This window comes from Ovis canadensis, chromosome 24 (genome assembly GCF_042477335.2).
Source record: "Ovis canadensis isolate MfBH-ARS-UI-01 breed Bighorn chromosome 24, ARS-UI_OviCan_v2, whole genome shotgun sequence".
Classification (NCBI taxonomy): Eukaryota; Metazoa; Chordata; class Mammalia; order Artiodactyla; family Bovidae; genus Ovis; species Ovis canadensis.
This window is the reverse complement of record NC_091268.1, coordinates 32,319,526-32,344,551: the sequence shown is the minus strand read 5'-3', so window position 1 is coordinate 32,344,551 and position 25,026 is coordinate 32,319,526. Positions and strand designations below refer to the sequence as shown.

The window sequence follows — 25,026 nt, the reverse complement described above, 5'->3', positions numbered from 1 at the left end:
CAATAAGAGGTAAAAACAAGGACCACTGGACTATCCTCACACTAGACAGTCGGGCAGCATCAACAGTTGGAGGCTTAACGCTGCAAAATTAGCAGCTTGATGTGAGCCTCAACCCTAGCATTCTCTCCCAGTGGCTCAGCTCCAGCTGAAGACATTTCCAGCTCCAGTGAACTTCTTCCCTCTGAGAAGTCCAATTCATGTAAAATTAGATGCTGGGCTAAGCACTATTACATATTAAACAGTGGGACATATTTTTCACAGGTCTTGTAAAAAATCATCATATTAAAATATTACTGTCTTGGTCACATACTTTTCAAAAGTCCTTTCTTTGGTTAATTTTTAAAAAAAACACACTAAATTTCTTTTACAATGAAAAATTTATTTTGCCTTTTGCCTAGAAGCAAAACTAGTGAAAATTAAAGTATAAAAATAAATATAATTTACATTAATGGACATTCCACTCAAAGTAAAAATAATAAAAATAATATATATAAATAAAAAGCACATTAAAAGCACAAAACGTCTGGCACTTTTATGAGAAAAAGCTGTGAACATTAAAAAATTCGTAAAACATGCAAGCTTTATCCTTAAAAAAAACAACTCAAGTTCTGCATCCTTAATCCAAAACTAGTTTTAACTTTCTCTGAAACACACTATTTGTTATAGCCAATTTGTATTACTATACACAAAACATTTAGCATCTATCTTTCATACTGGAAAGACCCACAATGATAATAAGTAATCTGTATCCTGAGTTTTCAGAATGATAAAGCACAATTTATCATATTAAGATCATTTTGATATACTTTGCCCAAAAATATAAATTGGTAATTCAGACAGTTTTGACTGTGTTCTATTCCTAATTTTCTGATTCACTCTTTAAATAAATGATACATCTCAAAAATCAAGTTTACACCCAGAGTAGATGACAATTTTCTGTCTATAGTTGCATGGAAAAGTTAAATTTTAAAAGGAGTGGAAAATCGAAGAAAACCATCCTTATCTCAACATCCTTAAGAGAATATTAAGAATACATACAGTCTGCATTTTCAAAATACCAGTATCTTTTTAATATTCAAGTTAGAAAGATTAAATGCACACATAAATGTTCCCAATTTTACTTGAGAAGCACAAAGCCTTTTTGGAAATGGCTTGATAAATTAACAATGACATTCTTTTTTATAAAGTCATGTTCCCTTGGTAACCTTTTTTGGCTTATATTTTAAATGAATGTTAGTGATGAAAAACCTTAAATATAAGTGTCTCATGTAATGCAGCCTTTCAACTAGAGTATTATCATCCCATTTGAAAATCCGAATTTATCACATTAGATAGCCCTTTATCCTCTCCTAAATCAAGCATGCTATAAAAAAGCAGAGTATGAAGAAATAAACAGACTAAATAGAAAATGTAACTGCATGCAACATGTTATTCTATTTTACAGAAATAGATTTAATAATGCATTCATTCCTAAGCACTACTACATTCAAGATTGTGCTATCTTCCCCAAATTTGTTACTCTCGACAGATTTCATAGTTCAGTAGAAATGTTTCTGATATTACTGGGGTAACATACATTAAGCCTAACATTTCTGTAAGACAACTAGTTTTTGAGAAGAATGTACACTTGTGACCAAAATGATGACACCCAGCTACTTCTGTGGTACATTTTAGGTAGGCCACAATAGGCAGGCAAGTGTTTTATCTTATGAGATTACATCACAAATCCAAGAATATGAGAGATTAATCAGAGTTTTTGCAGTAATAAAACAAAAGAAAAACATTCTTCTGCAATAATTGCCTCTCAAACAGAATAGTATCTAATTTATCAAATAGTGTGCTAAGATGAATGAATTCTATATTTCAGAACTTATTTATAATTTATCACACCTTTTCAATATTTTATAGAAATAAACCCAAATGTCCTTTAAGTTTACAAAAAGGTTCTCAACAGACACCTGAGTAATAAAACAAACTTATACAGGTTAAGGACAAAAATAAGTCAGTTACTAAGCACTAATTTGTCTTCACCCAAAAGCGAAGAGCAGACTCATTGGAAAAGACACTGATGTGGGAAAAGACTGAGGGCAGGAGGAGGAGACAGAGGGTAAGATGGTTGGATGGCATCACTGACTCAATGGACATGAATCTAAGCAAACTCCAGGAGACAGTGAAGGACAGGGAAGCCTGGGGGGGTATATTCCAGAGGGTCTCAAAGAGCCAGACACAACTTTGTGCCTGAACGACAACAAAAAACTGATACTAAGGAAAATTTGAAGGGGGGGTGGGGGGGGAGGGGAGCGTGGTTAGAAAGAGACCAAAATATCCAGATGATTTCTCAGCCCTTTGACACCACTTTGCCTGTGTAAACAGAGTCCAGAGTTAAATAAAAAGTCATGAGCAGGGAAAATTATATGGATCCTAACCTTTCCCCCCGTTTTATCCTAATGAATGTTGTCTTCTTAAATTGTCGCAACATTTGGCCGCTTTCTTTGGATTTTTCCTGCATATACTCCTAGAAACAGAGCAAAACTAATATTATTTCTCAGTGTCGGTTTTTCTATAATGATACCATTTAATGACTGCTCACTATGTACTAGGCACTGAACTGTACACTATGTACCAGCAAAACACATTAACATATCTAATCCTTATGTAAAATAATCATGAGGTCAAAATTGTTATACTGTTTTAAGGGTAATAGTCACTTGTATAAGTAACAGAGTAAGAAGCAGAAACTCTGAGCCCAGTTCTGCTTGATTCATTATTTTCCGTAACCATTTTGCATTACTGTCTCCTACTCTAGTCAGTAGTTTCTGAATTTCACTATAAACTCTAAAGCACAAGACATAATATGTTTTAAAATATGTGAGATCAGAGATTGCAATTTAGTTTGTAAAAACTACAAACAACTTTAACTGCTTTGCAGCAAACTTTGCAGTTCAAACACCTCAGAACTCTACTTCAAGCTGAGATTGACAGTCTATTATAACAAAACTGAACTTTCTGTAAAATGCTTAATAAAAGGTATGTTCTTTTATTAGAACATGTAATGTATGTAAAATCAATCCATAATTTCAAATTTGTTTGAAACATAATCCAGGCCATTAAAAATTTAAGGAAGACAGAATAAATAATCTTTTCAAAAGCAACTATGGATCCCTGTGTTGAGATTCACAGTCAGAATTTTAGTCAGTCATAACCGAAATTTTTGGTTTATGTAAAAGGATAAAATTCTTTATAGTCTTTTCCAATTGTCTAAATATGCACTCATGTATAAATAAATCTTGAGGAAAATATAGGAAAGAATTTTTGTACTTGTTAGATACATATTAATTATACATGTTTGAATGAACATGTATAATTAAGGGTTAAATATATTTTTATTAATAATTATGTTGCAATGCATTTAAACCACAATAGTTCTAAGTACTGAACTTCACTGTACACATTAATTGCAATGACTTTCTATTCATCCCTTATACTGTTGCGTATTACTGAAAAGAAGACAGTAGTTGCTATTTTTCTTATAGGTTCACAAGTGACAAATAGTGGAGATGAAATGCATGAGAAAAGAATATGGAAAGTAGTCACTGTGATAATAGATAATGTTAAGCAAAACAAAACTTATTCTTCAATAACTTGCCAACTAGCTAGGATTTATCAAATTATATAATGCTAACATGATAAAAAACTAAAAATGTCTTAAAATTTCACGTAACTTCACAAGCAACAGATCTGGTGTTTGGTCCAAATGGTTATCTTTCAAACAAGCTGATCCAACCTCTGGAATAAGCAGGATTTTCAACTCTCTAATCCCTTTAAAACAGCTCCATTGACTGTCACTCGCAGTGAATTCCAAAAGATGACCTTTTAAATCATCCACATGTTCAACATTATGAATTAAACTCACTATGTATACATGCAAAAGGTGAGCAATCAATTCAAAGGTGTGATCAATATCTTGTTCCTTCTTTGAACTTATGTGAATAACATGAAAAAATTTGTTGCTTGTTCCTTCCTAATTTGGAGGAAATCACTTAGTAATAAAAGCTCTAAAATATATTAAGAGGAAGATTAGAACTGTTAAAGATTTAATTTTCATTGCCTGGTGATTAGATTTCTTTTAAAAGTTTAGAAAGCAGTCTAGTTAAAGCAAAACAGTTTGAAAGTATTTTTAATGGATCACATAATTTTTGGTGAGCTTATCATAGTGTCTTAACAAAGGTACCTAAGAACATTAAAACATTAGCTTAAAGGTTTTGCATTAGCTCAACAATGAATTTGTCTTTTTGCCACCATAAATAGGATTTCAAAATACATTTTTTGGTTTAATTCTCAAATAATGAATATAAGGACATTTAGCTCAAGCTTCTTATTGAGCAAAAGATTAAGCCCTTACCCCCTCGCACTTGGCATATTCACATGTGACCCTGTAGTCAGAGGGAAAAATTCCTTCCCTTATGAGCAGATACAAATATTCCTGGGGGATGCACTGCCCCAAAACTGAATAGAGATGCCCAGATTTAGATAGATCATTATATTTTACTCATTTATAAAAACTCTTCTGAATTAAGTGTGTATAATTCTGCAAATTTTTCAAATTAAAAAATACATAGTATCTTCACGGAATTTACACTGAACCACAATTTTACTAAGATCTCCTGACTGCCGTAAGATACTAATTCAAATGATCACCAGTAGGAATGACTGTGAATATGCCAAAATTATGGTGGCAAGGAAAGACACCGTATCCCCCTGGTATGGCCTGCGTTATGGGGAAGCTTGTGCACGTCTTTCTATCGAACAGGTTTCAGGAATTTGTTACACACCTGAAACAGGCGCTCTGTTAGGCACTCTGCTCTGTGAAGACTTCTGTCTATTTTGCACAACCCCCTTCACTGATGTCTTAGGGGTTCTAATTGAATATAAAAAAATTAATAAGTCACTTGCATTAAGTTCTAAATGTTCAACATTCAAAAAAGCAACCATACTGCATCAACTGTTCAAAGCACAAATAACCCTGAAGAGAATTTAAGTCTCATGCATGCGCACAGCAAGAAAACTATACTTTTGCTTCAGCAGGAGACTATAACCACTAAACTATAGCTTATGCTTTGTTGGAGAATCACTTTGGTGATGCTGAACGTACTATATGGATGTTTACAATATTTAATGAGCAAAATGGTATGAAATGAAAAGTAAAAACACACCAACAAAAGATGATAATTAAAATATAATACACAACAGTACACCAAAGGGTTATCTTTGAACAAAACATTAAAAGCTCTTCCTAATGCTATAAAAAGATCACATTTTAAAATAATTATCTTTTACATAAAAAGCATTACGTTATTTTTCCCTCTCCAAGCTAATCTTGATTTGAGTATTTTTAAATACCCATGTGTGTTGAATTCTTACCCTTGTCTACTCAGTAGCCTATGAACAGGTGCATTCTGTCCTTGATTTGGCTGAAGGACTCTGTTGACAAAGTAAATAAAAATTAATCAACAGGATAAATTCAGTTTTTCTCCTATTGTCTTTCAATAGGTGAAAGAAACAGTGAGGAGGAAGTTAACTATGCAATGATCTGGCCTATACGTTACCACAAAGGAAAACCAAGTGATTAAAGCACAGTAATATGGTGCTTAAATGCTCACCAAGAGGCCACACCTTGGTTTTTTATCAGGAGATATCTAACATAAGTATTAATCCTGTGCTTTTAGATAATTTATTTGTGTACTTTACAAACACCAGTTTTTCCTTTCAAACATCTGAGAAATAAAACACTCTTGTAAGAGCACAAAACAGGTCACAATTAAGTTTAACCTTCTAAGTTTTAAAGTAAATATCCAAGATCCCTGAGACTGCAAACTGAACTCAAAGACATATGAGGCTCAAATTTCTATGTCCTACAGAAAGCCCCAGGAACATCTGGTCTGACACATGACCTTGTACATGACCAGGTATTACTGTGGATTCTGACCCTCTCAGCCTCCAACTCAACAGGGAGAGATTTACTGATGTAAAGGAGAACAAAGCTAATAAAAAGCTTGGGATTTATAAAATTTTCTTCTCCTTAAAAGTTAAAAGATAGTCTCTCAGTGAGACTGTGATTTTTCTCACCTTGTTTCTGAAGGATTTTGCTTAACCAGAAATTTCTTACTTGGCATTCCCATTTCTGCAGCCCTAACACAATATAAAAATAAGGACATACAAATAATGTTTTTAGAAAGGGAGAAAACACATGATTACAAATGTGATACAGGATGACAGAAACAAATCATTTCAAAGTTGGTACACTACTGGAAGACCTGTAATAAGCATACTAGAGACAAATTTCAAGAAAGAAGAGTTTTAATAGGATAGTTTCAGAATATTCTTTGCATTTTTTCCCACTATGAAGTCTTTAGAATATTTGAAAAAGAATATATTTAAAAGATAAAATTAACATTGAACATAAGGATTAAGTATTTTTAAGATTATTTGATTAGCTATCAATTACACAAGCTGACGCTGACATACTTTATTAATAAATTTATCTACAGATAAAACTAGATTTTACCACCTGATTTTAATAAAACTCTTCATATAAGGGAACGTCTATCACTGTAGTTGAAGAGGAGTTAACTGTTCTTTATTTCTAATTTGAAAATACAAACCAACAGATGCTTAAAATCAATTGGCTTGATAATAAAATTAAATTAGAATGTGACAAGTCATGAAAAACTTACTTCATGTACTTCTTCCTATCAAGAGACTTCTGTGTTGCAGCTGAAAGAGCCACTCGTGGACTTTTCATTTTATCCTTTAAGACAAAAGTAACAAGAAGTTCTAGTGGTATCAGTAATACCACTGTATTATAGTACAGGATGATCTCAAATTGTATGGAAAGACCTCTCTTACTAACATTTTGAACTTTAACCTAGTCCTTACAATTGAAACAGTCTGATTTTTCAAAGCTAATTAAAATTGTTTTTCCCAATAATATGAATTTGGCTTGTTTTTCTTTTGCCAACCACACTAAGATCGCGGATTCAACCCACAGATTTCTAACTCTCTTGACATACAGCTGACCCACAGGGGTCATACGAACTGCAGGTGACATATATCCAGATTTTCTTCAACAAATGTATCGGAAATTTTTTTGAGATTTGTGACAATTTTTAAAAACTCACAGATGAACCGTATAACCTAGAAATAAACAAAAAAAATTAAGTTATGTCATGAATGCATAAAATATATATATCTACTGGCCTATCCTTTATAAGCATAAGGTGTGACTATTTCACATAAAATTAATGTTTATTTTGTTTAATAAATTTGCTCTCCAAGTTACATTACCATATAATACGCCAGCCTCTCTCTTTCTCCCTCCTACTCTCTTCTCTTTCAACTGCAGCCTATCATAACAGGTAAATGGTGTTAAAAAAAAAAAAAGGCTAACAGTTTCCAATATTGTATTATGAACATAACTGTAACACTGTAAGTCATATTTAATGATTTATTCTTAAGTGTGGGCTTCCCAGGTGGTGCTAGTGGTAAAGAACCCGCCTGCCATTGCAGGAGACATGAGAGACTCAGGTTTGATCCCTGGGTTGAGAAGATCCCCTGGAAAACAGCAAAGGCAACCCACTCTAGTATTCTTGCCTGGAGAATCCCAAGCACAGAGGAGCCTGGTAGATTACAGTCCATGGGGTCGCAAAGAGTCGGAAACGACTGAAGCGACTTAGCACAGCCAGCAGCACATTATTTAGTGTACAGGCTGGTCTACTATGAAGTAATCATAGTGATTATACTAGGCTCCCATACATCAAACATATTGCTGTCTCTTCATTATCAACGCATGAATCATTATACCTGTAAACAGACATGAATTTCTTCTTCATGTTATCTTTTCATTTTTTATGTCTAATGTTAGTAATACATATAGCATCTTCAGTGTTTTGTATCATTAAAGACAATACTGCTGTAGGTACTGCAAGACAGGATTCATCTTGTAAACAACATCAATTTATGGTATTGATACAGTACAGTACTGTAAATATATGTTCTCTTTATTATTTTCTTTGGCTTATTTTATTGTAAGGATATAGTATATAAGACATATACAAAATATGTGTTGACTGTTCATGCTATTGGTGAGGCTTCTGGTCAACAGTAGGCTATTACTAGCAGTTAAGTTGTCGGGAAGTTAAAAGTTATACTCAGATTTTTGACAGTGGGCCACCCATAATCCCTCACATTGTTCAAGGAGCAACTGTATTTCCAATTAATTTGGAGCTGTTTTCTAATTCTCATTTATAAAAGAGGAACGATGCACATGATAGTTTCAAGGATATTTAATCAAGAAGAGTCAATAGTTTTTTAATGAGTCGTCCAAGCAGCATTCAATGCTTAATTCAAAAACCTAATCACAAAACAGTATGTAATCCTTTTACCAGTTTCTTTTCAATTTGTCTACAGAGTTAAATATTTTTGGTAATCCTGAGAACTATGTTCTAAGAATTGTAAGAAGGGTGCTAAAAATCAATAAAGAATGATATTTAGTATCAATTACTCCAAACCCAGAAGAACCTCATCGTGAAGTAATTATAGATAAATAAATAAATCTACCACTAGTTCCTGTTAATATTTGGTCTTTGAACCCAGTTCCTGACACAAAGCTCCTAAAACTCTTGTAATCAAATATCCTGAGTTACAGGATCATCTTTTTTCCTAATGTTCGATCTTGGACTTTGATTCTTGACACAGAGCTCCTAAATCTTTTGGAATTTCCTGGGTGACAGAAGCATCCTTTTTTTTTTTTTTCCCCCAAACCTGGGCTCTGACAGTAAAAGCACCAAGCCCTAACCACTGGATTGCCAGGGAATTTCCCAAAGCACCTGTTGTTCTAATAAGACAAACCTGGGAGTCTCTGGATAAGGGCTAGTCACCAGAAAGACCAAGCATGATTACAGCCTTAGAACTTTCAGTCTCACCCCTCTATCATCTGGGGCAGGACTGAGGCTAGAAATTGAGTCAATAATCAATCATGCAACCATGCCTACATGATTAACCCTCCATAAAAACCCAAAATACACATCCCTATGCTGAGAAGGTGGCGCACAGCCTCCACAGGATGGAAGCTCCTGCTCTCAAGACCCTTCCACCCCGCACCCTGTGCATCTCTCCTTCTGGCTCTTCATCTCTATCGGTTACTGTATCCTTTATTATATAATAAACCATTAAATGTAAGCAAAGGTTTCCCTATGTTCTGTAAGCCATTTTAGAAAAATTTTCAAACCGGAGTAGAGAAGGTGTTCATAGGAACACCAATTTATAGCCAACTGGTCAGAAATACAACATAAAACCTGAGATTGGCATCTCAAGTGGGGCTCAGTCTTATATAAATGCCTCCCTATCTTGTAGCATCCGACACTGACTCCAGGTAGATGGTATCAGAAATGAACTGAATTGTAGACACCCAGCTGGTGTCAGAGATCTGGTGTGGGAGGAAAACCCACATATCTGCTATGAGAAGTATTTTGTGAGTGTAAAAGAAATAAATGTGTTTTTCATCATTCACTAATTTAAAAATCATGTAACATACCATTTGCCTGAGCATCTTCTCTTTGCGAACTTCTCGATCATGATGTAGAATAGACATTCTTTCAGCTGCATCCATTACAAAGAATATGTCATGAATGCCATACAGGGCAGCTCGCAACTAAGTTCAAAAGAAGAAAATATTACACCCATTTAAAAAGATGAGGTTAGAGGTCAGTAATATTATGTACTCTTAAAGAAAAAGGTTAAAGTTTTAATTGAAACCTACTTTCAGTGGTTCAATCAAGGGAGAGAAATAAAACATTTCCATTTCCTAAGAGCCTTGAGGACACATGCATTACCTGAGCTAACACTCTTTCCTGAAGAGAAGCATCTTGTGCTGAAACAACTCCTCTTTTTAAAGGTGCTTCTGACTGAAAACTTCTTATAAATTCCATAGTATCCTGAAAAAATAAATGCTCCTTCATTTTTCTAGAAGATTTCATGATCATTGGAGTTTCCCTTTGTTCTTTTTTTTCGGTCAAAACAAATGTAAGTATACAAATAAAACCATTACATCAGAAGTCAAACAGCACTCACTTTAAGGTGAGACCAAAAAATGCACAACCTACTTCATTTACCTATTTTTAAAAATTATCTGAAAGAGATGAATCAATTTCTAAAATTTAAGCCTTTAAAGGGACTGAAAGTATTTGATCTGCCTAAGTACTGAACTCAATTGTCAAGTGTGTCAGAACACTGATAGAAACTGAGATGGATATGCAATACAATTTACACAATCCTCTTACTTTTACAGTTTGTCGAAGTTGTTTCAGCTTATCTGTCTGCATAAGCCTACGAGTAAGGAATCCTTTTGCCACTGCAGTGACTTTGTTAAATTTTGCTTGTACTTCTGGACTGAAAACCTAGAAGAAATAGTATAGACACAACAATTTAATAACCTGAACATTATACTCAAGATTTCTTAGCTATTACAATGAATAGTTTGTACATATGAAATTCTTCTATATGTGTTTGCTGTGTTGTTGAATATCTAATAAAAGCTAAGCTTCTGATGTATCACAAAATATTTATGGTTCACTTATAGAACCTAAGATAATGTAGCTCTTTAAAAAAGACAGATTAGGGACTTCCCTGGCAGTCCAGTGGTTAATCCTCTGTGCCTCCACTGCAGGGGGCCTGGTTTCAATCCCCAGTTAGGGAAACAAGATCCCACATGCCATATGGCACAGCCAAAAACAAAATAAAATTAAAAAGACAGAGAGACAGACATGCATGCGTGTATCATTAAGTTTGCCCACCTGAGACCACTTAGTTTTGGCCCTTCCAAAAGGCCTTGTTACTGAGAGTTTGGTCAAGCCACTAGTTGATGATCCCCAGAGGTAGAACGGTACTTCATTTGCAGAACCAAAGCTATGTTGTAGGGCAGAACTTGTGAAACCTTGAGAAACATACACATAGTATTGTATTTGACGTCAAAACAATTACAATACACAGAACATCCAAATAAACATGACACTCGTTAAGAATACCAACTCCTCTGAAACTGATCCACATGCAGACTTAAAATATTTATGGACTTTAAGCTTATACACCAGATGGATCTTTTCAACACAAACAGCATTTCAGGATAATTGAAGATAAGCTCTTATTGGGGCTGGGGAATGAGCTGTAATTCAGCATCACCCAGGAGACAGCAAACTGAGTTTTCCCTTGAAGAATATTACCTGCTGCATGAGTGAACAAAGACTGGGCTCTGAGTCAAATTTCCTGATATTTTCCTTGCTAAGGTGGCTTTTCTTCACGAACACCTGCTCACTGGTCTTTGCTGCTATCATTTCATTTTTCATCGGTTAGTAAGCAGCTGGCAAATAGCAGCGGGTTGGGCATGCAATGACCAATACCGAGGAGGTACAATTTTAAAGTGCACCAAACAAAATATCTTAGTACAGGGTAATTTTTTTAATGTTAAATGATTTTTTAATATTTACCAGAACTATCTGAATTTGAAGTATGGAGTGAGTCCACTTGAGACAGCACTGTGTCTAGTAAACCAGAATCACTTATCTTTCTCCAGTCTAAGTCCACAGCATTGCTAATGTCCAATTCAGAGGCTTCTGCTGTAATTACCGTCTTCTCTTTTAACATTTTCTCCTGTTCTTCTATGTCCTGCAGATTAAGTTTATTACAATGTGGTAGGCTCTTTTGTTTAATTACATCTCCAAATAGTATCATTTTAGGCTCAGCAAAAGTATGTATGATTATCAGCAAATTATTACTTCAGGTTTTCCTCCCCCAAATAAAATTGACAATTTGTTTAACTGATTCTAAAATGTGATAATCTTAAAACAAGTGTCCTTCCTCTCCTAATATACTCTTATAGAAGGCATATTTCAGCATCTACTTATAAAATACCTTTTAAAATATTAAAAATTTTGAATCAAGGATTCAATTAAGTGTCCTTTTGATAAATTATGCATTTACTTTTAGATAAGCATCTAAATATTGTAACTCACACTTTGGCAATAAAAATACCATCCATGTAACAAAATCAATGACCCCCTTAGAGTAAGATACACGTTAAGTAACACGTTAAGTAGCAACTACAAATATCCTCTACATGACCAAAATTCCACTCACCAGCCCTATATCTCTACATTCTAATTCCTCACCTTTTGCAGTCTTTCCTGTTCCCTTTCCTGCTCAGCTATGAGTAGTGATAACTGCTGGGCATGCTGTTGTTCTAGTCTCTTCCGCATTTCTTCAAAAGCTAACATCTTGCTTTTTAGTATCTCCTCGTCTTCTGAAAAAAAAGTGTCCCCTCAAATTTAGAAAATTTAGTAATATCTGATGATTTATGCCATCAATTTAAATTACGCTTCTAACCAGAGAATATTCCTGGATCCAACATAGTACAATCAAGATACAGCCAAATCGCCATTCTGAACCACATTCTCTTTTGCTCTCCTTTCATTTCAGGCTACTGAAGGTCTGTATCTTATCACCCTCACCCAGTTCTTCAACAGATCCCTTCATGATCTGAACTGATGGAGACAAGACTGTATGTTCCATCCAGACTCTCCTTACTCCAGTGAACTTCAAGATGTGGTTCTCGTGTGCATCTCACCTCCATTTATTCTCTTCACTCTTGTCCTTTTCCAGGGTGTCTAGTATTATAGCTTAGCCTGTGCTTTGTTTTATGTTTCTTTTAAATAAATGCTTTGATAGTGTAAAGCTACTCAGTATAAAGTTCAAAAAAAGATTAAATACTAAAATTCCAGGTATTTTAATTATTAAAAACTGTATTAAATCAGTATGACTATGCAACTTACTGAACAGAAAGTGGTGAGATACTTTGAAATGTTGAAATACCTAGTATTACACAGATGTAGCACAGATATTCAGGGATCCACTATAATTCCCCTAAATTCAAAGAATCCTTCTTTTCAAATACACAATGATTTTCATTGAAAATAATTATATTTGTCGTACCTCCTATAGTATTCCAATAATTTGTTCCTAAATCCATTTTACTCAGTTGCAACAATTTGCATTTGTACATGGGCAATTTTTTATAGGTTGGGGGGGAGCTGGAAAAGCAGTAGACTAGTAACTCTCAGCAAGAAAGGACAAAGGCTCTCCACTTAACCACTCAGCCAATAGCAGGAGTCCATTCAGCTCTACCTTAAAAACTTATAAATGAGTGCCTGTCCAGGGGCTCCCTCTTTGGAAGGTGTGCCCAAGGTAGGTGGCCAAGCTATGGGCAGCTCTCAGCACACTGTGCTGCCTCCCACGCCCACCATGACAGCAACCCAGCTGTCTCCATGACCGGCCTGATCTCCCACACATGGCCTCCTCTTCTGCCAGCATTGCCACTTAGTTAGTCCCTGTACTTTTGGTATCCACCAAGAAAGCCTTAGCCTGTTGTGTCATCTATTTAGAGAAGCCAAGCCAGCTCCTCAGGTATCAACTGTTTTCTTTATTAGAGTTCTGATAAAGCTGCACATGCATTAGACAATCTGCCCCAACCCAACTCTATCTTTCCGATAAACTTTGTTATTTTTAGTGTGCAATTTTATAGAATGTAGTTTTTTTTCAGGAGGCTATATATCACATTAGAGTTAAAATGTCTGTGTCTAAAAGCTTAATTTACTTGATTTATAAGTCTTTACTATCAGTAATGAAGAACTATGAACCATAACAACAAAATAAGGTGTAATAAGACTTGTTTTAACAAGTTGGTGTTAATATACCACTAGATGCAACAGAAATTTTGAAATAATTTTCACTACTAAATATACCATTCTTGAAACACTACTCACAGAGCCTTATCAGTGCTATTTTCTCTAATAATTTGACATTAAAGTGTTTACTAAAGGGCCAACTTGTGGCTCAGATAGTAAACAATCTACCTGCAAGGTAGGAGACCCAGGTTCAATCACTGGGTCAGGAAGATCCCCTGGAGAAGGAAATGACAATCCACCCCAGTATTCTTGCCTAGAGAATTCCATGAACAGAGGAGCCTGGTGGGATACAGTCCACATGGGGTCGCAAAGAGTCAGACGACTGAGCAACTACACTTTCACTTTTCAAAGAGCCAACTGCATAAGCATCTCATTACAAATCAAAGGGCAAACTGGTGAAAATATTGGAAGGAATACTGGTGAAAATAAAGGAAGACATAACAGCAATACAATGGATTAAAACTATGAATGATGCTTCATGCAAGAACTTTTTCTTTCAGTCATTAACAATATTCTCTATTAATACCAAATGGACTGTGAAAGATTCATAATTTAAATAAGAAAATCCTTTAAGAAAGCCTATCAAGTGGCAATACACTGTAGCTAATTTTGCTCTGTGATAAATGAAAGCAACCTGAATAGGTGAAGACAATTATTATTACTCTGCAAACTGTCAATTAAAAGTATTAAACAAAGATGCCATCTGTTTGGCAGACACTTCAAAGCCTTCTTACCTTTGGAACTACTTTCTAACATCTTATTCTTGATGTAGACAGATCCTTTAGAATATCTTTTTTCTGGCAAATGTTGCCTTTCCTGTTCAGCTATTCCAGTTGTTACAACATAAGGGTAGTTTTCTTTTTGCAAATTATCAATATCTAAATCAAGTCTCCGTTTAACTTTCTCAAAACTGTTTTCCAAAAATTGCTCTTTTCCACAGGACACTGTAGGGGTATCCATCTGCTGTCTGGTATTCTGGTTCTGCATCAGTAAAGGAGATGGGTTTTTTACATCATAAGACTTATTCAGTTCCATCTGTAAGTTGCAGTTTTTCTCTAACACATTGGTTGACTTGACTCCACTCATAGTACCAAAGTTTTGATTCAGAACACACTCTCTGGTGGCATATGGCTCATGCAATCTTTCCCCTGCAGTACATGTACTGTCCATTCTGTGCAGTCCTCTCACATCAGATATTAACTGACCTTCCGTGTGAGCAAGTCCATGAAAAACTTTATTTTCTAATTGATTACCTGAAGGTTGAGATACCTGATTTGATTTACCTAAAACCATTTCCTGTATGGCTTCTGTATTTTTGCTGACATAAACCTTACTTGAACAAACTGCTGCTAAATCAACTGGTAACTTTGGCACCGTTTCGGGTACATTTGTTTTTTCATCAGTTTCTTGAACAACTAACTCTACTGCCTGTTCTTTCCCTTTAGGACTTAATTCTGAAGCATTTATTGGGTTATTTATAAGTATATGACATGCTGATGATGGCCTAGAACGCCTTCGATGCATTTTAGGACTCAGGCTTGGCTCTGGGCTAGGTATTTTGGCATATGAACCAGTAAGACTTCTGATAACATTATTTTCAGTAACAAAAGTGGGAATGCCTTGGAAATTAGAATCAGTCTCTAAAACAGTGGAATGGCCAGTTCGTATTGATATGTCCACTTTAGAAAAGTTACCTAAAACAGATGTATTCATGCTGCTTGCTTGAGTGAAAGCACCTTGGAGAAGAACATTTGATTTATTAAGGCTTGGTTTGTCAGGAATAACTGAACCACAGTGTTTGCCTATCAACTGGGACTTCTCCCTTCCACTGTCAGTCACCTTAACAGCATCATTTTCTTTGTCTGAAAGACTCTCATTAACACTGCTCTTTACACTACTTCTCAGACTGCGCCTAGACTGCTCCCTTTCTATGTATTCCTTTGACTTTTTCATCAGGTTCTGAAGACTCATTATGTAGGGATCCGGAGTAACTTCCTCCAAAAGTGATGGATCTTGTTCTTCATTTGTTGGAAAGAGAAGTGTCTCTTGTGCAGCTGTTGAGGAAGTCTTTAAAGAAGCTTCATTTACTGCCTGGCTAATATTTGAACTATCACACTGCTTCAGATAACTCAATTCTTCCGAGTCCCTAGCTAAGTCTATCACATTAGATTTAAATCGATCCTCATTATTCAATGGCAAAATTCCAGTTATCTTTTCAAACTTTGCTAAAGTAGACTGTTCAGTGGGGCTTGGCAAGATATTTGGAAGGGTAGCAGGAACATTCAAGTTTCTGACTTCTGAATTAGAGTAAACTGTTTCAGTCTCCCACTGATGAAAATCACTGGCATTAGGTGCTTTTCTAACCTGGAAAAGGAAATACAAAAATTAACATTTCATCACTACACAAAAAGCCTTTGATTTCATTGTTTTCTAAAGCAAAACTGAAATTGAAGATTCAGAATTCTAATATTTAAAAACACAAACAAAAATTCAGATGATCTTTTCCATGGTATTCTGTATCATGTGGAGCACAAATTACTATAAAAAGCATCTATTAGTCATGCTGGACTATTTATTAAAAGATTAAAAGAAAAAAAGTAACATCTAAATAATCTAATAAAATTATGAACGTATGTACACGTCTATACACACACACATATATATTCATATACCAATGTGCAATTTAATCTTGGAATAGAAGTATTTTCCATAACTTTCTTCTGGTTTTATTTTATTAACATCACCAACTGCTTCTCCTATGAGAACTATCATCTAAGGATATGTATAAGATAAATACCAAGTAATTAAATTTCTTACTTAAATGATTCCTCTTTAAGAAAGATTAACTTGCCCAGGATATTGATTAAGCAACAGTAATCCAGTACCAAAACTCTTGCCTCCCACATGCTTGCTTCAAATTTTAACTAAAACCCTCTGTATGATGAAACAAACTTGTGGTAAATGATAGCTCAGCTATGTAGTTTAATACTTGAAAAATAAAAACTTTAACTTAAAACCCAATACATTAAAGCAGATTCCAATTTGATTAACCGATGACTACTTAAAACAACTGCCTGCTAATGAGTTTTTGAACAAGCAAAGTAAGTTAAAAGCTTAATTAAAAAAAAAACTTAAAGAGAACAATTGTATACACAAGTTTCAACAGGAAAAAAATAAAATTACATTTTGGATCTATTATTTTTAAATAAAAAGTCAACTAGGATGTTTTCTAAAGATTCAGTTCAGTTGCTCAGTTGTGTCCAACTCTTTGTGACCCCATGGACTGCAGCACGCTAGGCTTCCCTGTCCATCACCAACTCCCGGAGCATAATTCTAAAGATTATATAAGCATACATGAAACTGGCAAAAATCATCACCATATTATCTTATGAATACAGACTCCAGAATCCTGAATTTAAAAAGATTTTTTAGTTGCTTGGTGTTTTTTTTCTTAGACAACATGGCACTCCTATTTTAGCTTGTAAATCCCAAGACATGCAATTGTTTCCAGGTACTCTGCAATAAACAATACAATGAGATATACGTACAACTTCACAACTGAAATAAAATAAAAGGGATACATACTCAGGACACGTGTTCACAGGTTTAAGTAAAATTATTTCCTCAAAATAGCTAAACATTACACACCTGTGATATTCAGCACCCATCCTTTTTATACATCACTAAAATAAGTCTTTGATTATACAATTAAAATAACAACAACAAAAACAATCTACCACAAAATCAGATTTTACAGGTAAAACAGACCTTAGAAAGCTACTTGTGTAAGATAAAATTTCTCTAACTGCATAATTAATTCATTACTCTATATTGTACATGCAGAGTTTTTAAACTCAACGATAATCCCATTAGTACTGTATGTGAATTATTCCCTCAATGGACCAAGAATAATATGCCAGTTTTGTTCCAAAAATAGGAAATATGTAATAAATCAAAAACCCACCCTTGTTGTGCTACTCATTATAGTTTTTAAATTCAATATGAGAAGTAATTATACTTTACAAGATCAACTACCCACAGCGAAAGGAAGGTAGCAGTTAGTGGGAAATATCATCTAGCATGAATTACATGAACCACACACCTCTAAGATTACAAAAGAATTAAAAGATGTAACCAGCAAAACAGTGCTACATATGGCAGAAATTATTTAACTTACTCGCTGTTTTTCTTTTTAGTATGACGATCCAGACCTTAAAACAAATTGTTTATACAAATCTAAAGAAACTGCAAAAGGTAAAGATGTGTGGTTTAAATAGTTTCAGTTTATATCTAAGATGCATCAAGAAAATTCTGTTATGTAATCTAAATTGCATTTGTATATCTAAGATCAGAATTTTCACCAAAAAATATTGGAAGCAGTTATTTACTTTAGCAGAGAATGAGAACAAGGTCACTGAGTCAATAGACTGATTAGTTCAGAGGTAAACTACAATGGCCAATTCTATCATTTTGTCACTGAGAATTCAATGTTTTTAGAGTCATAAGACACAGACAATAAGCAACTATACTCAGTGTATGGGTCCATTGTCTCAATACCCTCTGATTCAAGTACTGAGCATCACTAACAAGCAAGTGAATTTTCTTTGGAGTAACTGACATGGAATATCACAAATTACGAAGCTTCTCAAACACAACTGCATATTGGTAATTAACTACTAAAGCAAATATATTTCTGAAAAATTATCAAGGCCTACCTCATGATTTCTTAATTATAATTTAAAAGAGCTTATATTACACACCTGAACATTTTCAAGAATCTCCTGGACACGAGTCAGTAAAGCCTTCTTCCTATTAACCTGCCTTCTTGCTTCGACATCAAGTGCTTTCTGCTTTTCTTGTTGCATTTCCTTTCTTTTCTCAATATTAAGCTGAAAAACATCATAAATATGTAATTACTTCTCATAAATGTAAAACTATCATAAAATCAGGAAGTTCTGAACCAGAATGATTAAAGATGTGTGCAACAGGTAAAACTATCTATAGTGAAAGAAATCTGAACCGTGGTTGGGGTTGATTACTGGGATGAAGGAGGTGAGATCTTTCTGTGGTGATGAAAATGTTCTGTATTGGTGTGAGTTCTAAATGGATGCCATATATCACAACTCAAAAAAAAAAAAAGCTATGTCTCTCCTTTTGAAAAGGGTTAAGCATCTTTTAGATATTTATAAGCCTTTCTTTTATTTTTCTGTGAACAACCTTACTGATTCACTATTTAAAAAAAAATTATTTAAAATCAAAGAACATTTACCAGTGGAGAAAGCACAGCCACTCCATGGAAGCGAATAAGTGAGATGCTTTCAGACTGGACAGGTAGAAAGCTCTCTGTGGATAACGATGCTTCTTGGATTCTGGAGAGACTTTTCTCACAAAACTTCTCATACTCCTCCATCTTCCCACAATCACACTACAGCAGGGGAAAAAAGCCACTTTTAATGTGCTGATCTTAAGTTTATTTGGCAAATCTATAGAGCACTGAAATATTCCTAGAATTCACAATTTCTAGAACTGGACTTCCCAGAGTTGTTTTCCTAATCAGGAGCTAATTCTTGGGCACAAAAAAGACCTCAAGACCATGCCCAATTAAGCCTGGCTTTATATACTAAACATTTCTGAAGATTTGTATATAGTCAATCTTTAAATGTAATTAATTTAGAAAGGCACAAAGAATTCAGCAATGAAACCTTCTGAAAAGAAACGCTATACAACCTAACTAACTTCAGACTGTAAAACAATATTATCTTTTCTTCAGCAGGACTTATCTATATATCACAGGAAAAAGTATATAATACAAAGGTAGGAATCCTTCTTAGCAAAACAAAAAAGGGGGGTGGGGGCTAAATAAATAAGAAAGATATTTACTTTCAAAAATTCTTTTACTACAAAGTCCAGTCTATCACGTGTGTTATCTTTAAGAATATAATTTGACTCCATGATAACTGGCCAAATCAGAAGTGAAAAACAGAATCCATCGGCCCTCATATTAATTCTGCTTTATAGTTGAAAAATGGAACCATCACCAAACTACTTACAACAATCAGTCCAGTAATTTCACAATTTCTGGAAAACTGTGACGGTGGCTACGAAAATATAAGGTAACCAGGAAGGATTAGCTACCAATTCATTCATCCAGCATGTGTTAAATATTTGATTGCCTGTTTTCACAGTATTATGTCTGGCATTGTTTCCTTTAAATAAGCAAGGGAAAGGGAAAGAGCTATCACTGGACTCATAACCAACAAGGATATGAATTGTGAAAACTGAAAAACTAATACGATAATATTCCTTTAAGTGTTCATTTTAAAACAATTAATTAACAACAAAAAAAAAAGAGACAGGGAAGTGAAATTCAATTCATGATGTGGGATATGCAAAGATGAAATAAGATACAATATGATACTGCCCTAAGCCTCAAGGTACTTAAAAATTTAGTACTCTAATGTATCCAGGACAAACAATAGCACAAATGGAAATGAAGGAAAATCATATATGAAACTATGATTACATTATGAGAAAATAAGATCTATTGCTACTTTTGACAAACTGGTAGTCCTTTTTTTTTTTCTGGTAGTCTTATTAATAGCAAAACTTCTTCCTATCATCCCACCAATTCTAATTATTTCTATTTTCATTTATGCAAATTGAGAACTTAATTTCAAAGAAATGGTTCTCTAGCGTATAAATGAGATTATCTTGCAAACTTAAATTCATAAAACAAGAAAATAAAATACAAAACAGCTTACTGCATGATAACCAAAGCAGGCCTCATTTAGTCTAGGCTTCAACCCACATTATATATTAAAAATTAGAATAGGCAGAAGCTAAGATATAAGAGAAAATTAAATGATCCCCTCTCTACTAAAATGCTTCAAAAGAATTTTTAACACAACCCACACATCCAGCATTACAAGAAACAAAAATAGATTACTCATACAATTAATGTAATATACTTCCAATGGATACACAAGCAAAGCATGGAAGGTCTGGGAAATTTAAGGAAATAAAATATCTTTATGGTAATAGCTTTATATTTCTTTCAACATCATATAAATATGCCTCATTGCTTCAGAAAGTTAAATTCACATCCCTTAAACAGTATATGTTTGCCATACACACTGCAGACATACAGCAATATATTATTATTACCGCATAACTTATGGCCTATGATAATATCATGATTATGAAAATAACCAAGTGACTCTATAGCATGAACCCTGTGTCATTCACTATCACACTATCCTGCTGTTTCCCAAGTTTCATAACACTTACCCCTATCTGAAATTATCTTATTTCCTTGGGTTTTGTCTGTCTTCCTCCACCAAAATGTAATCTCCATAAGCACAGGTACCTTCTCAGTCTTGCTCACCACTGAATCCCCATTACATAGGACAAAGTCTGTACACAGGAGGCACTTCATAAAAATGTTGAATAAACAGAATAGTTAGCTCAAATAATAAAGTAAATCAGAAAAAAGAAGACAGTAGACTACACTGCAAAGAAGCTAGCAAGGAAGAATGGAATTTAGAGAATAGGACTTTCATTGATGACACTATTCCCAGAGAAAATGGTACCTCTAAACTGCAAAGGCAACCATTTAAAAATCGAGAGCCGGAATCCTATGTAATTAAGCAACAGGGAACTCCATTTCTCATGCCACAATTACCTCTGTTAACAGGGTTTTATTTTAAGGGAGCATTGATTACAAGGCCACTGCAACCACAAATCTACTGCCCCATACTTTACCACTAGGTATTACTGGTCCACTTGAATTAATAATTTGTTGGCTGCATCAAGTTCAGACATGGCCTGTCTTCTCCACTTAAACTAGGATCCTTCTCCAAATGAGCCTCTTTGCAAACCCCATAGACTCACAACTCTGCTACCTGCTCCTCCTCAGTGCTCCATCAGAAAAGTCACTGAAGGGAATCACGAAAGAACACAGAACATGTCCTGTTTACACATCCTAGCTACTTGTTTACCCATCAGTCTTTTCAAAGGGGCAAAAAAAAAAAAAGAGGAAGCTTTCTTTTTCAGGCACACAGGAGCTGAATGTTCTTGGCAATTCACTTACCATATCTATCCCTCGTTTCCTGTAAAACAGGTATAATCATAGTATTTGCTTTGATGAGATTCTGTGTGGATTCATTAATAGGACATGCAGAAAGCAACGAATGGGAGTAACTTTCATTAGGAAGAGAATGATGACGACTATTTTTTTCCACTAGTTTATGAATTCCTAGAGGCCAGTGACAGTGCTTTGGTTTCTGGTAAGATTCAAATTTAACTTAAAAACGTGGAGGTTGAAGAGGGAGGGGACATATGTATACCTATGGCTGATTCATGTTGAGGTTTGACAGAAAACAACAAAATTCTGTAAAGCATTTATCCTTCAATTAAAAACTAAATAAAATTTTTTTAAAAAAAACGTGGAAAGGGGGACCTCAGCTTCCTCATTTTGCTGCGTTCATTAAGTCAAACTCTAGGCGCCTGCCATTGCTTAAATTGGGAGCAGGGAACTGGGGTTATAACCAGGTAGAAGCAAAGGGTGGAAACCACCTAGTAGCATGAGGGCCAATAAAGATAATTTGCTTTTTTATCCTTCTCCTTGTGCCCCCAGAGAGTCACAAACGCAGGATGAAGAATGCGCCTAGGCCCTTTAGCTGGTGATAACTGGCATTCAGAAATGGCCAGTGCACACCCTGGGACGCTCCCCTTGCCAGGAAAAAAAAAAAAAGGCCCAACCAGTTCTATCAACAGGAGATGGTTCCCCAGTTTTGGTCTGATTTTATTTACTGGGGACCCTCTGCCGTCTCCCCAGCGCCCCAAGTCCACCTTCCCCAGCTCCTCTGATAAAGCTCCATCCCGAGGACCCACCAGGCGGTGCCAGCATCTGAACATCACCTCCGCGACCGATGCCGCAGGCCCCCGGGGCACCCGCCTCCACACAGCCTGAGTCTTTCCAGGGGCTCGAGGTCCGGAAGCCCCTGCGCTCGGGTTTCTTTCAGCTCCTCAGCGCGCCAATTCCGCCCGCCCTGCGGCCTCGCAGCCGAGACCCGCTGAGTCAAGCCCACTCTTAGGCACACACCTGTTCTCCCACGGTCCCGGCAGGTTTCCTCCCCTAGCTCCTGGCCTTGGTAGGAAGCAAACTGCTCAATTGGTACTGACTGAAAACAGCTCCGTTCGCCGCCGCCTTCTCCTTCTCCTCCCCGCCATATTACGGTACTCTGGCGGCAACGCGGGCTCCTGGCAACCGCCGCCGCCACCGCCGCCGCCGCCGCCGCCGCACCCCCACCTCCGGACTCCACCTCTTAGGGCCAGAACTTCCGGTGGCTGCTTCCGGGTCCGTTGGCCCGGTTGGGCCTTCAGAAAACTACAATCCCCGAGTTGCTGTGCGCGCCTGGTTACGCGTCCCGGCCCAGCGATGGAAGGCGTTGTTCTTACGGAAGGCGCGGTGCACGCCGGGAAGCGTAGTCCTCACTGACAGCTCTCAAATTTTCTTTCGTTAGGAGCTGAAGCCTCGAGAAATGTTCCTTGAAGCTGTTATTTTTCACTTATCTGTAAAGAGATAACTTCTTTCTGTACAATCGTTGGAATACATACAGTAGGCACCAAATTTTTTTTCTCTCTTAAAAAAAAAAATGATTGAATCCTAGATGCCACAACTTGAAGCTTCAACACTTGCCTACTCTTGCAAATCACAAGGAAAATACCTCCAAGAAAGGAAGGCAGCAGGTTAAGAATGGCAGGAAAAGCTCAGAATGTTTTGCCAAAGTTCTCTGTCCAAACATATTGCCAGTTTTCTGTCAACTTAAAAAAAAATACCACGAGAGTTGTAGGTTAAGTTTTATTTGAGACAAAAATGAGGACTATTACTCAGGAGACAGCAATTCAGATAGTTCTGAGAAACTGCCCCCAGAGAGGCAGGAAGAGAGGTCAGTATTACATACGATTTTAGCGAAAAGGGATATGTGAAGTCAAGCACACGTTTTGCCAGAGGCTTCCGCTGGCCATGAGGAGCTGATACCACCATTAATGATTTTAGTGCTTTTCTAGATAGGAGGAGATGTAAGAATTGGGCTCATAAAATCTTCTGAAAATACCCAATTTTTCCCAGAGGACAAAGTACCTCATTCCTGATCTCCACCCTGAACTCCTTTCAGGATATGTTGAAGGTCAGTGGCTGCAGTGGCTAATAATTTAACCCTTACAGAGGCAAATGGCAACTGCCAATTTTTGTTGGCATTTTCAAAATATGACTTAACAGCTAGCCCCTTTCCTAAACTGGCCTTACTTTCTGCCTCTCTTACCCTCTTTCCCATGCCAATTTTCTCGTGTATAAGAGATTTAAACGTGCCTATCACAAGAGTAGTTGTAAGGAATACTTGAGATAATTCTTGCAGTTCCTTGTACAGAACCCCCATCATTAGACCTTAGTAGGAGAAGAAGTAAGGTTAAGAGGAGTAGCAGTAGAAATTTCATGGCATAAAACTGGGTAGCATGATGTTAGTCCTGGCTCTGCCATTATCAGCTCATTTCACTTCACTTCTCCTGGCCTCAGTTTCCTCATCTATCAAATGAGGGCATTACTGAAATCCCTTCCAGCTTTACAATCTGATTATACCTGCTCTACTGTTTTGTTGTTGTTCAGTCCTTGAATCATGCCCAACTCTTTGCAGCCCCATGAACTGCAGCACACCAGGATCCTCAGTCCTTCACCATCTCCCAGAGTTTGCTCAGATTCATGTTCATTGAATTGGTGATGCATATCTAAACATCTCATCTGCTGCCCCCTTCTCCTTTTTCCTAGCATCAGAGACTTTTCCAATGAGTCGGCTGTTCGCATCAGGTGGCCAAAAATTGGAGTTTCAGCTTCAGCATCAGTCCTTCCAATGAATATTCAGGGTTGATTTCCTTTTGGATTGACTGGTTTGATCTCCTTGTTGTCCCAGACACTCTCAAGAGTCTTTGCCAGCACTACAGTTTGAAACCATCAACTCTTCAGCACTCAACCTTCTTTGTGAGAAGAAACTCTCACTTCTGTACATGACTATGAAAAAACCATAGCTTTGACTATTCAGACCTTTGTCGGCTAAGTGATGCCCCTGCTTTTTAATATACTGTCCAGGTTTGTCACAGTTTTCCTTCCAAGGAGCAAGAATCTTTTAATTTCATGGCTGCAGTCACCATGTGCAGTGATTTTGGAGCCCAAGAAAAC

The 25,026-nt window shown here is 36.1% G+C and overlaps 1 protein-coding gene across 21 annotated transcripts; it reads right to left on the bottom strand.

Moving 5' to 3' along the window:
• Positions 1-1,046: 1,046 nt before the first annotated feature.
• CCP110 (centriolar coiled-coil protein 110) lies at positions 1,047-23,522 on the bottom strand. Of its 21 annotated transcripts, none has more exons than XM_069570222.1 (17): positions 22,897-23,139; positions 21,081-21,222; positions 19,844-19,999; positions 19,063-19,218; positions 18,554-18,682; positions 14,528-16,157; positions 12,222-12,352; positions 11,541-11,718; positions 10,851-10,990; positions 10,338-10,454; positions 9,891-9,992; positions 9,593-9,709; positions 6,735-6,808; positions 6,127-6,189; positions 5,422-5,481; positions 4,833-4,918; positions 1,047-2,515 (listed from the first exon to the last, which is right to left on the bottom strand). In XM_069570222.1, the coding sequence occupies exons 4-17, from the start codon at positions 19,201-19,203 to the stop codon at positions 2,463-2,465; spliced, it is 3,021 nt and encodes a 1,006-aa protein (XP_069426323.1). In that variant the 5' UTR covers positions 19,204-19,218; positions 19,844-19,999; positions 21,081-21,222; positions 22,897-23,139; the 3' UTR covers positions 1,047-2,462. The 21 variants fall into 21 exon arrangements, 17 of the variants coding, with proteins under 17 accessions (XP_069426323.1, XP_069426325.1, XP_069426327.1 ...); XM_069570224.1 differs by having other exon boundaries at positions 19,844-19,891; XM_069570226.1 differs by having other exon boundaries at positions 21,081-21,206; positions 22,897-23,127.
• Between the last annotated feature and the right edge of the window lie 1,504 nt (positions 23,523-25,026).